The 17781-nt window shown below is 42.8% G+C and overlaps 1 protein-coding gene across 2 annotated transcripts in view; it reads left to right on the top strand.

Annotated features, from left to right (window-relative positions):
* Lrguk (leucine rich repeats and guanylate kinase domain containing) overlaps positions 1-17781 on the top strand; it is a 104352-nt gene that overhangs the window by 20122 nt on the left and 66449 nt on the right. For both annotated transcript variants that reach the window (XM_021165014.2, XM_085840750.1), the window contains exons 6-7: positions 6504-6628; positions 11611-11754. In XM_021165014.2, the coding sequence (XP_021020673.1) occupies positions 6504-6628; positions 11611-11754 (269 nt within the window). The remainder of the gene's footprint in view (positions 1-6503; positions 6629-11610; positions 11755-17781) is intronic.

The following is a 17781-nucleotide window of genomic DNA, read 5'->3' as shown; positions in this document are numbered from 1 at the left end:
TTAACTGAAGATCTGTGACTCTAATGAGCTTGAGTCTCCTTTACACCAGGGACTGATGCTCTCTGGGTAATAAGAGAGCAATGCCTTCTGTTGCTCAGCAAGTATCGTCCTCTCCACTTGAGAATTGTGGGCGGTCGGGGTGGGGGTGGGGCAGAATGGAGGCTGAGTTGATTACCCCTGAGTGTCTCATTCCAGGGATGAGGCAGCAGCCTGTTTGTGTTAAGTCTGAGACTTCAGAAGTGGAGCGTTTGGAGATGTATTTTGTAGAGAAAGGCTTTCTTCCAGGGGGAGAGCTAGAACACAGCCACACTCCCTTTTGAACTGTAAGACAGATGTCAATAATCAGGGAGTGAGCAGTTAGGTGGTGCTCATGATCAGCCCAATGGAGACACCCAGATAAGAATTTAAACAAAATGTTTCCATGGCAAATCAGACACACACACACACACACACACACACACCTTCCTGTGGAACCCTGACTTCATGCTTGACCATCATGTGTACTGAGTGTTCAGAGAAGGGGAACTCAGAAGCCACCTGGCCCAGAAATCCACTCACTCTGGCCCCACAGAAGAGTGCTGCCCACAGGGACCAGCATAGCATAGCCTGGAACTGTCTAGAAATCCAGATCCTTGGGCCCTGCCCAAGGCCTCTCTGAACCAAGTGTCTAGACAGTGTGAGTACACATGAAAGCTAAGAAGCTGACTGTACCCTCGGGCCTTGCCTGTCAGAAGAGGCTCAGCACTCGGAGGCCCTGTCCAGGCCTCAGGGTACCCAGAGAGCAGCGTAGAGTCAGGCATGGACAATGGTCGCTCTGGAACCATAGCTTCAGTGTGCAGCCCAGAACTGCCAAAGAAAATAACCCTCACACTGTAGACACAAAACATTCCTACCACGAGGGTTTTAATTTTTAAAATAAATTTAGCTTTCCATGTGCAAAAGTAAAACATTAGCACTTTGTACATGTCAAGTAATATAGTGACATCGTAAAGAAAGAAGCCAGCTTTCCCTTTTAAGTGTTGACATTCGGCATAGCAGTCTGCTCTCACCATTGACAAACAAAGAGAAGTAATTGTTAAGTCAAGACGAATGGAAATCAGAACATAGGCAGATAGAGTGTAACATGTTTGCAAACCATGTATGAAAAACTAGAGACAAATAGCCAAAAAAACCCAACCCAAACCAAAACAACAACAAAAAAAACCCATTCTTCTTGAGCCATTACACAAATATTTAATATTAAAAATTCTATAAATTCCATAAATATATTGTTTTGCTTTTCCTGTGAAGAAACTCAAGTAAATTTTAATGAAATCTATCACTCTTTTAATTTTTTTATTACATTCTGTAACTTATTTTGTGTACACGCATGTTTGTGAGTGCACACAGCACAATGTCTGTCTGGAGGTCGGAGGACAACTTTTGGGAGTTCTCTCTCTCCACCATGTGGGTCTCAGGAACTCAACTCAAGTCATCAAACATGGTGACAGGTGCCTTTAGGCATCTTTGCAGCTCCCAAATCTAGTGCCTTTTCCCAGTCCAACCCAGGAAACTAGAAATATGGGGTTCTCTCTGTGTGCATGCTCTGTGTGTGTGCGCTCTCTGCAAAGGTAGTCGAAGCACACTCATCTAAAAATGGCAGCTGCTGGGAAGCACAGAGATCAAGAGAACCCCTTTGTAACTTGTCTGTGCTTCTTGAAACTAGCTCATCCTCTTGGAGAAAACAGCTGTGAGTTTTCTTATGAAGGTGAGTCTGCAGTCACTAGAACCTGGCGCTGCTGACAGTGTGAAGTTGATCATGAGTGTGCCTGGTGGAGGCTTGCGGAAGAGCGCTTGCTTGCTGTGGTGTTGGCTGTAATAGCAAGAATGCAGACACACCGAGTGCCCATCAGGAAGAGACACTGTCCATCAATCATGCTACTGTCAGGTAATAGCGAATGTTACAGCGGTGGCGGCGACGGAGCAGGGGCACCAGCGGGCTGCAGCAGAGAGGGCTATTTAAAAGCTCTTTTTGACCTTACTTTACTTTTATGTTTGTGAATATTCTGCCTGCCTGTATGTAGGTGCACCGTGTGTGCCTGTATGGTGCCTATGGAGGTCAGAAGAGGGTGGCATGTCCCCTGGAACTAAAGTAACAGATGTTTGTTGGCCTTCTTGTGGTGCCTGGGTCCTCTGCAAGAGCAACAAGTTCTCTATCCTAGAGATGAATTTTAATAAAAGTAAATACAATCTAGGTACAAAGTGGAAAAAGACAACTCAGTATAGTAAGTGGTTGTTTTGTTTTTTGGGGTTTTTTTTTGGTTTTTGGTTTTTTTTTTAAGATTTATTTATTTCATGTGAGTACACTGTTGCTGTCTTCAGGCACTCCAGAAGAGGGTGTCAGATCCCATTACAGATGGTTGTGAGCCACCATGTGGTTGTTGGTAATTGAACTCAGGACCTCTGGAAGAGCAGTCAATGCTCTTAACTGCTGAGCCATCTCTCCAGCCCCTATAGTAAGCATTTTTGAGAGGAATATACATAGATCAAACAGGAAAGATGTGTGGTATGGGTGGTGTGTGTGTGTGTGTGTGTGTGTGTGTGTGTGTGTGTGTGTGTATGTGTGCACATGCACGCTTTAGGACAGGTTCAGGATCTTGTATATGCTAGGCTACTGTTCTACAACAGAGCCAAAATCCCAGCCCCCTTATATTTTTAAAAGTAAAAATAAGCTTAACAGTCCATTTTATCTAAGAATTAAAATCTGGATTTCTTTTTATTTGTGTGTGCGTGAGCATGGATGTGTGTGAACGCCTGCTTTTCTGTTTGTGCATCACATGTGTTCAGTGTCCACAGAGGTCAGAAGAGGATACCCTGGAACTGGAGTTATAAGCTGCCTAATGTGGGTGCTGGGAACCAAACTCAGGTCCTGTGCAAGAACAGTACATATCCATAACCATGAGCCACCTCTCCAGCCCCAAACCCTGGAAAGTCTTAATTGAGTCATTTGAAAATAATTTAAACCAATTATGCTTGTAATGTAAAGTGATTATGGTAGTTTGTGTTAATATCTTGAACTACATTGTTAACTACAAGGTGTCAAATTCTCAGCTTATCATTATTAGATTACTTTGTCCTTCCCCGTATAGATAATTGATAATTAATTGACAAGCATCCTAAATTACAAGAAACCAAGTCAAGGTAAATGTACTTACTATCAAGTAAAGATGTAGTTTATTCTTTACCTTACAAGCCTTGACTGGTTGTTGAAAGTTAAAAACAGGAGTTGTAGAATTTAAAATCTAGACAGGATTTTCGAGGTCACCCAGACTAATCATTATTTTATGTATTTTATGGAAAAGGAGCCAGAGACCCAGGGTGGGCAGCACCTTTCTGGAGCTACCTGGTAAGCAGCTGATGAGAGAGTTTACGCGTCTGAGGGAAGCCTCTTGGTTTGCTCACTTTGCAGTGCGCTGAGCACTTACGACTTTTCTAATGCTACCATCTAAGTGATGTGCACATGTCCTTCCTCCTCGAGATTCACTCTGGTGGCAAGAATCATTTTTCACTGGTAAGGTGACAGAGATCTCTCAGGATTGGTTGTGATTAAAGCCTTCACCACGGGTCTCTCCACTAAGAGAATGGTGATGGATTTCGGCATTTTTTTCTCAGTAACGGTTTTCTGTGCACCCAAACCATATTTTATGATTGTAGACAAATGAATAAGAGCAAATGCTGAGCTAGTGAATAATTCATGTCAAGCATTTATGAACTACTGGCAGCATTGCCGAAATGTAAAAATATATTGTTGGGTTCCCTAGACCTCAGCCGTGGCTATGCTTAAGCGCCACAGGGCTCCTTCACTTGGTTTCCAGAACAATCTAAAATTCCACTGTAAATGATTTATTCACAAGAATGGCAAAACTTCAGAACTGGAAAGCAACTGTGATGAGTTTGAGTTCTTGGAGTGTTTCTCCTGATAGCCCTCTTTTAATATTATAATGCACCTAAGAGGATTGATCCAGTAAGCTAATTCATCAGAATAGTTTAGTGACTTATCAGATTGTACTTCTTCTTATCAGCAACTCCCAAGACCCCAGAAAGAACAGGAAAGATAATGCTAGGAGGAAGGGCAAGAAAGGAAGATGGGCGATGTGAAGGAGTGGCTAGCGGGGAACTCAGAGCTCATCACAACCCAGTCACGTGTTCTGATTGGAATCACCACACGCAGTGACACTTAATGTGACTGTTGGAATAAGTAGGGGGAAGAAGCAGGTGACTGTGTGGCCATTCCTGGGGAGCGTGTTCCAGGACTCCTCAGATGCCCAAGGCACAGATGCTCAAATCCTTGTGTATAATGAGTTAGACGCTGTCTCAAACGTCATTATGCCGTATTGCTAGGGAATGATGACAAGGGGAGAGTCTGCATGCTTTGATGCAGTTGTATGGTTTTCACATCAAGTTTTCCATTATGTGGTAGATTGAATGAAAGGCTGTGGCATCCATGCAGATGCAGGGCCAGCATACCCTTTACTTGCGAGCCTAACCTAGGGTGCCTGGACACCCTTCTGTGTCAAGGGGAAGTGAAGCATGGGAGGTGGGAGGCAATGGTAGGACATGAGCACTGATCTCAACAGGAGTGCTTGTTAGATCCCTTGCTCTGCAAAACACCTTGAGCATTGAGTGGAATCTGCTGGAGCCTGGGCTGTGGTTGCAGTAAGGTACCCTCATTTCACCTCCTTTCTGGAGGTCCCAGGGGAGCTGAGGCTGCATCTGGGGTCTCAGAAACAAGCTTCGAATCCCTGGCATCACTGTCACTGCTAGGATTCCTGTCTTTGAGCTCCCTGCCCTTGCCTGCCCACTGCATCCAGTTACTCTGCTGGGTTTTGGAGCATCCTCCTCTCAGTGGGAACAAAGCTTCCAGGACACGAGTGTTCTGAATCAGGCTTAGACACTCCATTCTCCCTGATGCTGAGCAGATGGCTATTTGAAGTTTCCGTGGCTTAATTTTTGTTGCCAACAATTGCTCGCTGCAAAGATATTTCATAAACAGCTGTGGGAGATAATTTAATCTCTTATTTCCTATATTTCATGTCCATCTTTCATGAGAGTCCATATTCACAAAGAACTGGCCTTTATTCTATTTCCAAAAATCATTGTTTAGCCAGCCCAAAGAAAATGGGATCTGAAAGACAGTGTTTGTGAGTGTCTGTTTGCATGGTGGTTTTGGCAGAGACCTTGCTCATAGGAGATTTGAGATGGCATATTGGACACTGCAAAAACTGTTTCTGCCCATGGGTGAGATCTGGAACCAATAAGGGAGACCTAAAAATTTCTGCTACATTTGGTAACATGTCTTTGTCCAGTTTTCTTGTTTATTTCTTTCCCTAGTACAGGTCTTTTTTGGATTAGATCCTAGCCTTGAGTTATCCATTTCCATGCTAAGAGTTAGAGGACGGCCCCATGTGATTGTAATTTAGTGATGATATGAGTGCCTTCTAAATGGAAGAATACCTCATTCACACCCTTTTAAAAACAATTAAAATTGTTCTTTGACAGCCTGCATGTATACAGTGGGTCCTGGCTGTTTCTATCCCCACCCACTCTCATCTCCACCCCACCCCTGTCTTACCAGGCTCCTTTCCTTCACTCATGTATTTTCATTCTGTTTTGTGACTCACTGAATTTAACAAGGGCTGTCTGTGTGGTCATGGGTTTAAAACTATCCATTGGAGCCCGGTGGCTCATCAGTGAGTACATAACTCAGCTTTGGACACAAGATAAACTTAAAATGTGATCGGCGAGAACAGAAACCACAAATGATGTTAGACTTCCAGCTTTCTGTATTTGAATGAGAGAAGAGAAGCCAATACGAATTGGAAGGACTGCTCCCTTCTGTGAGAGGGTGGTGACTGGCCTTCCTATTTGCTCCAGAGGACACCTACAAGGTGATAAAGCCCCATTCCCATTGCCTCAGTAAGATGAGCGTGTCTTCCAAATCCCTGCCTGAGAGGAGCCCCATGGCAGCATGCATAGCCCAGGTGGCAGCTCTGAGCTGCTGTTTCCTCCCGTAGTTTAAATGAGTTACATAGAGACACACCACTATTCCTTTATCATTTTATAGAATTGGTATTTTGTCTATATGAAAAATACATCAAGATTTGGGGCTTATCCTATGTGGGGTACATAACATTCCCTTATTTAAACTCTTGTCTGATTTTTCTAGTGATTATTTAACCCTGATTTAGTGTGTGTATGTGTGTGTGTGTGTGTGTGTGTGTGTGTGTGTGTGTGTGTTTTCCAAGGTGCTTGTGTAAATGTCAAAGGACCATTTTTAGGAATTGGTTCTCTCCTTTTACCATATTGGACCTAGGGATTGAACTCCGGATACTCATATTTTTACCTGCTCAGCCAACTTCCTGGCCCAAACTCTGTGTGTGTGTGTGTGTGTGTGTTTGTGTGTGTGTGTGATCTTTCCAAAAACTTTGAATAACATTTTCCTTAAACGTAGTCATCACGTACAGACAACGAGATAGAAGAAATCACTGGGCTAGAGAACTGCATCAGCCTGACCCACCTTAGTCTGGCTGGCAACAAGATCACTACCATCAAAGGCTTAGGGACATTACCCATCAAAGTGCTTTCTTTGGTGAGTCCAACATGATATCATTCTTTGTAGAAGTGGTGGATATTGTTTAAGAAGTGTTTGAATTGTGACTGCTTGGAACTTTTCTTTACTCCTTATGGTGTCTGGTGTGCATGCATGTCTGCCCCTCTCCCTTTTTTTCTCCCTCCCTCCTCCTACCCCCTCCCCTTCTCCTTCTCTTGCTTCGTTTGTCTGTGTGTTTCTGTATATGTATGTCATCAATAGTCCATGTTCAAGTAAAGCCAGTTCCATATTTGGTATCCAGGGTAAAAAAAAAAATAGTTGATTTTCTATGCTGTGAAAGAAGGTATATTTTTACAAGTAGTTTTTAATATATGTTTCATTGCTCACCCTTTACTGGATGCAAATGGACCACAAAATGCTTCCTAGACACTTGAACTCAGGCAGCCCATCATACAGAAATGCGTGCTAGTCCCCTGCTCTAGGAGTTGTAAGTCGTGCTGAGAATAAAAACGTAGTTCCTGTCAGAAAGATTCCATCTGATTACCGTTTCCCAAAGAAAGTGTCTTTTTCAGCCCTATGGCACGCCCCGAGACCAAAACTCAAATGCAAATGGAGACTGTTCACCAATAAGATTCAAAGATACATATGATAGTTATAAATTAACGATATGGGTTACTAGTATCTGAGAGAGGGGACTGATGTTGTTTATATACAGGATTCTTCTTTCTTTCTTTTCTCCTCCCTCTTAGCCTTAGGTTCTCTTGGCCTTTATTATACCCACCAGAGGGTAGGCAGGGAGCCTTTCATCACGGCTTGCATCTTAGTAATGTCATGTCTCTCTCACAGGAGGGTGTTTAACATGAACTCATGTATTGGGTTATGTGGACATTTTTTTAAATTTAAAATTATTTTTTATTTTGTGTGTATGAGTGTTTTGCCTGCGTGAATATCTGTGTACCGCTTTCATGCCTAGTGCCCATGGAAGCAAGAAGAGTATGTAGAATCCCCTGAAACTGGAGTTACAGACAATTGTGAGCTACCGTGTAGCTACCAGGTAGTGGGAATTGAACCTGGAAAAGTGGCTAGTGCTCTTAACTGCTGAGCCATCTCTCCAGCCTCTTGCGCACATTGGTTACATACACATAGAAATTCTTTACTTAACCATAGATCACTGATGCTTGGCTCCTCTTAAAGCTCAAAATGCTATGTAAAGACTCCTCTAGCCCGCCATACAATTTAGTGAGGGCAGAGGGCAGGCATTCTCCTACCATGTATACAGAGGTTTCATAGCTCACCTGAGATTTTATGTTTTCTGCCTGCTAAGGCATGCTAGCAAAATGTCAGTGAAGGAGAATCTAATAAATTAGATATAAAACTTCCAGTTATAAAATAAAGTCAATCACATTGGAAAATTTCAACTATCCAAAGAGCAGTTGTTAGTATATTGCTATTTTGCTCACCATTTTGAAATTTCTCAGAAATTTATCTTCTCTTCCTCCTCCTCATCTCTCTCTCTCTCTCTCTCTCTCTCTCTCTCTCTCTCTCTCTCTCTCTCTGTGTGTGTGTGTGTGTGTGTTTGTGTGCACATATGTGTTATATTTTACCATTTTGGTTGGAACTTGCTATGAGGACCAGGCTGGCCTTGAACTTGTGATGATCTTTTTGCCTCTGCCACCTGATTGCACTTGATTGCAGCTGTGAGCCTCCACTGCAGACTTTTCCATGTCTTGTCTGTACTGACAGTCCCATCGACCTGCAGTAGAGTGGAAAGACATGAGTGCTTACGGGGGTGGGGGACAGTTATTATTAAAACAGTGCATTCCTTTTTTTCCTGCTCTTCAATAACCACAGGCCTCTCACTGACACTATCACTTTTTACCATTTTTGTTTTCTGCCAACAAGTGAGATAGATTGTTCTAGTCCCTGCACCCAGCACCCAGCACCCAGGATAGACTAGAAAACACTGAAAATGCTCTTACTTATTTTCACTGAGATTCTGAGAATTGAAAAATTGTTTTTTCCCAAATTTGAATAAAATGTATAACCTAAAATGATATACATTTGCTTCAGGAGATTTTCTTGACTTTATTTTTAACTCATGGAATCACAACATAATGTGCTTTAGCAATTGGCAGGAATTTAGTTTGCAGCATAGCAAGAAGAGCAGTTCACCTACAAACATTTGCCCTTCTACCTCTCTGGGACCCGTAAAAGCTGGCAGGGGAACCGCACAGTGTGCCAGTGGCCACTACATCCTTATTAGAACACAGAACACAGTGACACTGTACTGCAAACTTCGCTTTGTCAAAGTAAAAGCCAGTTGGGTCTTCCTGACACACTGGTAAGTGAGGAATATTTTCTAATTTAATTTACTTCAAACAAAACAGCTTCTCTCTAACAATGGTGGGTTTCTTTCTTTCTTTCTTTTTTCTTTTCTTTTTTTCTGCTATTCACTTATGAGGCTGGAAGAACTGCGCAGAAACTTCATGTCCACACCCAGGAGTGAGCCTTTGGGTTCTCAGTGCTAGACAAAGGCACTTCCTAGCTGGTTTTCAACCAGCAATTCTGTGCTTCTCAACTTGTCTCAGTCTCTTCCCTTTTATGACCACAGGCTATCTAATTAAACTTTTCTGTGCCTCGCTCTGCTCAGACCATCTACCACTTTGAAAGCCATCAGAGACACTGAAGAATATTACATCTGTCTTGCACATAGAAAATGCTTCAGAGTCCTTTGGGGGAAAGTGTATTGTATATAGATTGGATATGCAGGCAGTATTTGAATGGGAGGCTGAACCCTCATTTCAATACATTAAATCGATGATGGTGAGCTCAGCGTGGTCTCTCTCCTCTTTTCACTTTTTATAACTTTTTTGAACTTTAAACAGGAAAATTTGATTTCACTTTGGCAAATAAGGTTATGGGTTTTTTTTTTCTTTTTATTACATTTTTCAAGCATATAGAGGTAAAAAGAATAGTATTATAAACCCTCATAGGCTATAACCTACCTTTAAAGATTATTAACATTCTATTATGATATTTTAAGGGCTATAAAGTTACCAGTGAGCACAAATCTGGCTCATTATTAAAATGAAATTTTATGAAGAATGGGCTGAAAATGAGCTCTTGCTATTCAATGTGCCATGGAACATTTACCAGTGAAAATATTCAGATTAAAGGGAATACATTAATTTAATTTTTCAGTTCTTAGGTCAATCTTGAAAGTATTGAATGGTTTTTGTTTGTTTCATTCTGTTTTTGTTTTTGTTTTTTGAGGCACGGTCTCTCTATGTAGTCCTGGATATTCTGGAACTCGCTATGGAGACCAGGCTGGCCTTGAACTTAAAGAGATCCCCATGCCTCTGTGTCACCTCACTCAGCTAGAAAGTTTAGAATGTTTTAAGGCTAGGTAAGACATAATGTTAGCTGAAAAATTGACCTTATGAACTTAAGAGATCCACCTGCCTCTGCATCACCACACCAGGCCTGAAGGTTTTGAATGTCTTAAGGGTGGGTAAAACATAATACTAACCAAAAATTTGAAATTATTCTTTATGACAACTTTGGACTCAAACCAGAGGTTAAATTTTACTATGACATTTTCCTGTTCCTTAAAACAAAGGAGCCAAATAATGAGTATGTTGAAAATATTCAAAAATGGAAACTATTCTTATTACTGCTATTGCTCTGGGTGTGTGGAGACTGAGGAAGTGGACAGCCATTTGAGTATGGGAAACACCCTCCTATTCTCATTGTCGGAGAAATGCTCTTATGTGAATTATTGAATCTGCTATGATGACTAGATTCTCACAATTTAGTCTCTGTATTTTCCCATCCTGGCATTCTTACATGGTGTCTAAGCTGCTCAGACCTGAAAGCAGAAGTGACTTGGTTATATCTTAGAATTAGGACTACACAGTTCTGTCCTACACCTTTGGTTAAGGGAGGCCATAGTAGGCTAGTGCAGGTTAAAGAGGAGGTACTGTGCAAGAGCAGAAATAGCCAGACTCTACCGAGACAGCCATCACCACCGACTTTGAGATGATGTCACTTTAGACTGTGTCAGTGGACAAGGTGTCTGTGGAGTTACAGTATTGGCTTACTGTGATGGTGCTAAAAGAGTGAGCAGATCCGTGTCCTGTCTTTAGAGACCACAGTCAAGCTGAACTGATGTTCGGGTTTCAGGTGTGTGTCTGAGTCTCTTTCCTAGTGATAAACACTGATAAACAGCTTCGACAAAGCAACTTAAGAGTGCTTCCTCAGCTCACAGTTCTGGGTCACAGTCCACCATAGCAGGGATTGAGGAAGCATGTCTAGTGGGATTCACAGAATTCACAGAAGCAGAGAGCAATGAATTGGTGCCTGTATGTGAGTACTTAGCTCCCTCTCTAAGATCCTCTGCCTAGGGAATGCTGGTGCCCACAGTGGATGCGGCTTCCACTTCAATCAACATAATCTATATAATCCATCTCAGCCATGCCCACAGGCAACCCATCTCACCAATCTTTTCTTGAGATCCCCTTCCCAAGCAATATGTTTGTAGTAAATATTAATGGAAAAAAGGAGTCTATGGACTTGAAAAAGGAGCAAAGAGGAGCATATGGGAAGGTTTGGGGGAAAGAAAGGAAAGGGAAATGATATAAATGATAATCTTAAAAATAAATGAAGTAATTTGAAAAGTCAAAGCACTAATGTCGTTATATCATGCATTTTTAAAGCTTGTATCACTTAATTGCCTGGCTTTCCTACTGACTTGAAAGTTTATGCTGATGATGAAAATATTAAAATACTAAATGAAAAGACTACCTCTTGGCCTTTTAGATAGAAAATCTAGGATTTTCTTCTTGGGTAGCTATGTAGACATTTAGATAGGTGAATGATGGAAATGGGGGTGAGGCAAGAACAGCTTGTTGGTTTGGCTTTACTTTTAGTGAATTGGGGACCATGTCCAAATGTGAACATTTGCCACTACAAGTTTTCTTAGCCATTGCTTTCAATGAAAAACTGTATTTTATCCATTCTAGAGTAACAACATGATTGAGACCATCACAGGTTTGGAGGAGCTGAAAGCCTTGCAGAACCTGGACCTGTCCCACAATCAGATCAGCAGCCTCCAGGGCTTGGAGAACCATGACCTCCTGGAAGTGATTAACCTGGAGGATAACAAGGTTGGTAATGTAGGGTGTGGCTTCAGGAAGCCGGCTAAAGGCTGCAGGGCAGGGCGTGGCTTCAGAGGCTTCAGGAAGTTGGCACATTAAAGAGTTGGCCCAATGTCTTCACATTGGCTTTTTTTTTTTTTAAGATTTATCTATTTTAGATATGAGTACACTGTAGTTGTCAGCCACACCAGAAGAGGGCATCGGATCCCATTACAAATGGTTGTCAGCCACCATGTGGTTGCTGAGAATTGAACTCAAGATCTCTGGAAGAGCAGTCAGTGCTCTTAACCACTGAGCCATCTCTCCAGCCATTCACATTGGCTTTTCAAGGACATTACATGAAATGGCCTCTTAGGAATGCTGCTCTAGCAAGTTTCCAGAGGACAGTTCTTAGAGTATGACTTTTTGAAAAACTCAGCCATTTTTAAACCCTTGACGATTCTTACTTACATTGTTTTAAAGGTTCAAACTGTCATCGGGCACGTGTAGTTTTCTGAAGTTGTTATGATCGTGCAACATTCTCTGTAGAAAAAGAGCATCAGGAACATTTGAAATGTCCAAGCAAGAAGAGGCAAAGAGAATATCCACAGGCTAATGTCTCCTCTTGTCTACACTCAGAGGAAAATGACTGTTGGTGGAGAAGGCTTGTGGGGGGAGGGGTACCACTAAAAAGAATACAAAGCTTCAGTTAGCGGCAAGGCAAAGGGATGCAGTCAAAGATCTATTAATACCACTAAATGGGGTTAACTGGGTTTTCTTTTGGTGATGGTGGTGGTGGTTGTAGAGTTGTGGATGTTGAGACAAGGTCTGAGGTAGTTTAAGCCAGCCTCAAACTTGCTATATAGCCAAAGTCAGCTTTGAACCATTGATCCTTCTGCCTCCACCTCCAAGGTGCTAGAATTTATAGACAAGAGCCACTAGCACTAGTTCGCAGTAGTGGTCTTGAGAAGTGCTGGGAATGGGTTTTTAATGTTCTTACCACAAAGATGATACACTTTAGAAAATAGTACATTTTTAGCCCTTACAAAATGTGCATATATTTGAAAGTATCATGCTGTATCTGTTAAATATATACAGTCGTATCTGTAATTTAATAAATGTAAACACCACAGGAAAGGCTTAACCATAAAAATTAAGCCAGAAAAAGAAGAGACATAGAAGTGATTCCTTATAAACTGCTGGTAGCAATAGTGTCTCTTTGATGGGTTGGCGAATAAACTTGTTTGCATATCTGGCTTAATGTACCCTTTTCTATTCAAAATATATTCATATTCTTCCCTTCCCCCCTCCCTTCCCCCTCCCTTCCCCCTCCCTTCCCCCCTCCCTTCTTCATCCCCTCTCTCTGTTTTGGTGGTACTGGGGACTGAACCCAGAACTCTTTGATTTCTCTACCACTGAGCTGTATCTCAGATTAATTTACCTAATTCTTCCTCCCTCCCTTCCTCCCTCCTGTTCTTCTTTCTTCCCTCTTTCTTTCCATTCTTCTTTCCTTGCACAGTGCTGGGCCTCGCACAGGTGCCCACGAGCCCATGACTGAGTTGTGTTCCCAGCAACTTAACCTTTCCCCCAGCAAGCTCACATCATTCCTTAGGCTGTAAACAACCCAACACAAGTCAGTTATTAAGGTCCGAGAATAAACAGTTTTAATATTGATCTTCATCTCACTTGCTCTGTTTACTGAGTAGATCTAGTGACTTCTTACAAGGTAATTAATTCTATTAATGACCTTGGTCCTTGCATCTGTGTGGTAGGAAGTCAGTATAATTTCTGTTCCAAATGGCCTTTATTGTTCTTTTTCTGAAGTTGCCTTTGAAGATTGACTAGGGAAACATTTTGTGCTTAAAATGGTTTTCATATTTATATGGGGGATGCTGAGAAGGTAGAATATGCTCATTAAATACTAACTCAGTACATCTCAGAATTCAAGAGAAGAAACAGCAAGGTGTATAAAACAGTTACAGTAGATGAGAATCAAGGGCCCTTCCCTCCGAAATGGGTGTGGGGTAATACTTGAGAACATGAGGCCTGGATGTGAGCCATGGGCGTAAAGTAAAGTGTCTCGAGTTAATAATAGAAAAAAGAAACAGGAAATGCTAACTTTAGTAGTACACATTATTAAACTAGGTATAACTATCTTAAGGTTGTACTGCTGTGAGCAGACACCATGACCAAGGCAAGTCTTATAAAGGACAATATTTAATTGGGGCTGGATTGCAGGTTCAGAGGTTCAGCCCATTATCATCAAGGTAGGAGCATGGCTGCATCCAGGCAGACATGGTGCAGGAGGAGCTGAGAGTTCTACATCTTCATCTGAAGGCTGCTAGCAGAATACTGATTTCCAGGCAGCTAAAATAAGGGTATTAAAGCCCACACCCAGAGTGGCACACTTACTCACAACAAGGTCACACCTCCCAACAGTGCCACTCCCTGGGCCAAGCATATACAAACCATCACAATATCTGAAATTTAACTTTAGCACACAAGCTATAAATGAAATTATTAGAGTTATCTTGTCTCCCATTGTTTTGTACTGGCCTTTTGACATGAGTCAAACATGTTATAGTTGGGAGTGCATCTCCCTTCATTTAGCCAGAACACAGGGAAAAGTTGGGGAGGGGGAGATATGTTCAAATGAAGGAGTTCACAAATGTTAGCGACTCTATTTTGTAAAAAGTGGCCACATGCCTTACAGAGGACTCCTCTGGCAAATCAGTCATTGATGGTAACATAATTCCCTGGTCCCCCACCAGCATGCTAGGGAGTACTACAGTCCTTTGAAATGTCATTTGGACCATCTGAAGAGCCCTAAGGGGTTTCTCCGGGATAGCTGATAATTCTTTGATTGAGGGATGGAAAATGTATTTGTACAGGGAACACAACATAGGTATGCTGCTTCCTCCATGATTAAATTTGATGTTAGAAATACTGTGTTCTTGGTAGCAGTTTCATCCGTGGTACACCTGTGCGTATGCATGTGCCTGACTGCCCTTACCAGCGTCTACTGTCTGCTGATTAGAGAGGCCTCTGCCAGCTTCCTCTCTGTGGTCCCTGTGACATCCCAAACCGTGGCTAGCACTTAAAAACTGACCCAGACTCTCAGTTCTCCAACCTCCCTACTTCCTCCCAGAAGCGCTATTCTTGTCAGAGGTGACTCTGAATCTTGGTGCTTGGTGGTGGGGCTAGGGGTAGGTGCTGTTGTTTTTTTGGAGACAGGGTTTGTCTGTGTAGCCCTGACTATTCTGGAATTTACTTTGTAGACCAAGCTGGCCTCAGATTCATAGATCTGCCTGCCTCTGGGATTAAAGGCGTGCACCACTCTGTCTGGCTCATACCTCAGAATGTATTATCAGTACTTCTTGCCAGTGATTGTAAGGAGTAGCAATATAATGCTTGTAAAACGACAGGTGCAAAGAAAGAATTTCAGTCCTAAGTAAGCCCTGGACACTCTCCCGTGATACGGACGGAGGTGGCAACAGCTAAGTGTTGCTTCTGTAGCGCTTTAGATGGGGTGTGGTCGGATACGAAGGATTTCATGCTTGCCACTGTTGAGCGATATGCTCTTTTCAATGGCTCAGGCAAGCAGTGAAAGGATCTTCCCCTGGAGCCTGGCTTCATACTTTTGTTCATGTGTATAAGCAAAAAGAATTCGTGGGGAGCTGAGTGCTGAGTGAACTTGACCTCCCTCTCTCTGAATTTACATTTATTAGGCTTGAGGAATGGCTGGGTACATGATCTTGGGGGTGGGGGTGGGGTCCTGGGTTATGCAGAGGCTAACCCTGAAGCAGAGGCAGCCCAAGGTTGGGCTATTAGAGATGCTGTCATGGTCACATCACTGTTACAGTCAGTCTCTCTTCTACTCCTGCCATTGGGGATGAGCGAGGGGGAGGTTAGCCCAGGCTAGGTAGCCTGAGCTGCTATCCAGTCCTAGAAATAGTGGCAGTATCCCGGGTTCTCTGCTGAGTGCCGATGGATGTTCACTTGCAGCCCTGTTCCTAAGCTGCTTCGTTGGCTCGTCAGCACTTTCTGAGATTTCAGGTCAAGACCAATGTGACTTTTCCTTTAGTCATGAGTCTTACTTAATGTGGACTCCATAGCAGCAAACTTGGCCTGCCTGCACTTAAACCAGTTCATGGGGTTGGAGTGAGCCCGCTAGAGAAGTCAAGGACTTGACTAAGATCATTAGCCCATCGGTGTAGGACAGAAGATGTGTTAGGGTCATCAGGTCTACACTACTTAGGGATGGGACCAGTTCACTTCGGGCTAAGCATGGGCCACATGCTTTCTGGTTAGGGATTAGAGGGCAGAAGTGCCGTCATTTTCCTCCTGTCTGCCTCATGGGCTCCATGTCTAGCCTCTCCAGCACCTCCTCCTGTGTTCCCGGACCTCCACAGGGCTTTTCATTGTTATTATTGCTGAAGATTACATCATGTCATGTTTTATACTTTATATCGTGACGAGTTATTTTCCTTCCCTCTAGAATAGTGTTTCTCAACTTGTGGATCGCAACCTCTTTGGGGGTCAAATGACCCTCACAGGGGTGGCCTCGGGCCATCAGAAAACATATATTTACATTACTATTTATAACAGTAGCAAAGTTACCATTCTAGAGTAGCAACGAAAGTAATGTTATGGTTGGGGTCCACCCAACATGAGGAACTGCAGTAAAGGGTAGCAGTGTTCAGGAGCATGAGAACCACTGCGCTAGCGTGATAGTTGACCTTGGGGAGTTTATTTTGTTCAAATTTTGCAATATCTGGTTTGTAGTTGGTACTTAAGAAGGTTGTTGGATGAAAATATGACTCTCAGGAGCCCTCAGCCCCTCACCTCTGAAGGGTATGGGTGATGTTTAAGGTGTGGTAAAATTCTAGGAAGACCATGTATAAGAAGGAGGCTTAGAAGTTTCCCTACTGGGCGAAGAAAGGGAAAAGGGGCATGGAGATCAGTATACTTGTTTTAATGGAGACCGTGAGGGTCTTCTGTACGGCAGAGGCAGTGAAGAAGAAGGAAGATTCCAGAGAGCCATCTGAGAAGGAAATAGTGAGGCAGAATAGAGGTAGTGGATGAGGACAAGATGTTGCAAATGATTGAAGTCTTTGTCAGGTGACAGGTGACTGGGTGATAATCAGCATGGAGGTGGGGCAGGATGTCCCTAAATGTTTTAGATGCAGGATCCCACTCCAGGGTAGCTGCTGTGTAGGGAGCTGCACGACACCCTCTCTCTCAGGTAAACGTGGTTGTGGAACAACTTCCCCTGGAAGCTAATGCTTCAAGGTAGAATGGGTTAAACTGTGACATCCCCCACCAAGGATGTGCCAAGCCCCTCGGCCTTGATTAGAAAAGGAGTTTCTACAGATGTGGTTAGTGATTTCAAGATGAGATTGTCACCCTGGAATCAGGAGTTAGGGAGGCCTGAAAGACAGTGGTTTTTTGTTTGTTTGTTTTTCAGTTATCAGTTTATTTTATGTCTGTGGGTACATGTATGTCTGTGTACATGTAGGAGTTGTGATGGTTTCAAGTTTCCACGTAGGAAGCTGGGAATGGAACTTAGCTCCTCCTAACTGATGACCCATCTCTCAGGCCTGGGTGTTCTTACAAGAGACAGAGGGGAGAAAGCAGACACGGGCTGGCTTTTGTTGCTCTAAGTCAGTGCTGTCTGACATTACCAGAAGCTGGGAAAGACAAGGAAGGGTTCTCCTCTAGAGCCCTCGAAGGAACCTCAGGCTCTCCAGCCAGCCCCAGATTGTAGGCTCATCTTCAGAGCCAGAAGGATTGGCTCCTGTTATCTTGGCCTATAAGTTTTGGGGTTGTTATGGACCTTCCAAGGCTCATGTATGTGTGGTGCTATGTCTGGGGAATGGAGGGGAGTTTGGGAGTTATATTTAACTGTGATCTATTATCTTTTCTGAATTTTGTGTTTTAATAAATCTTCCTTATTTTAATTTTAAAAATATTCTTACATTTTTGGGTTTTCTTGTAATTTCAAGTTTTGGAATTTTTCTTTTTCATTATGTAGTTTGTAAGTAGGGTGTGTGTGTG

Source organism: Mus caroli, unplaced genomic scaffold, assembly GCF_978045245.1.
Source record: "Mus caroli unplaced genomic scaffold, Mus_caroli_1 scaffold_7, whole genome shotgun sequence".
Classification (NCBI taxonomy): Eukaryota; Metazoa; Chordata; class Mammalia; order Rodentia; family Muridae; genus Mus; species Mus caroli.
The sequence above is the reverse complement of the archived record's forward strand: the minus strand, read 5'-3'. Positions and strand labels throughout refer to the sequence as shown.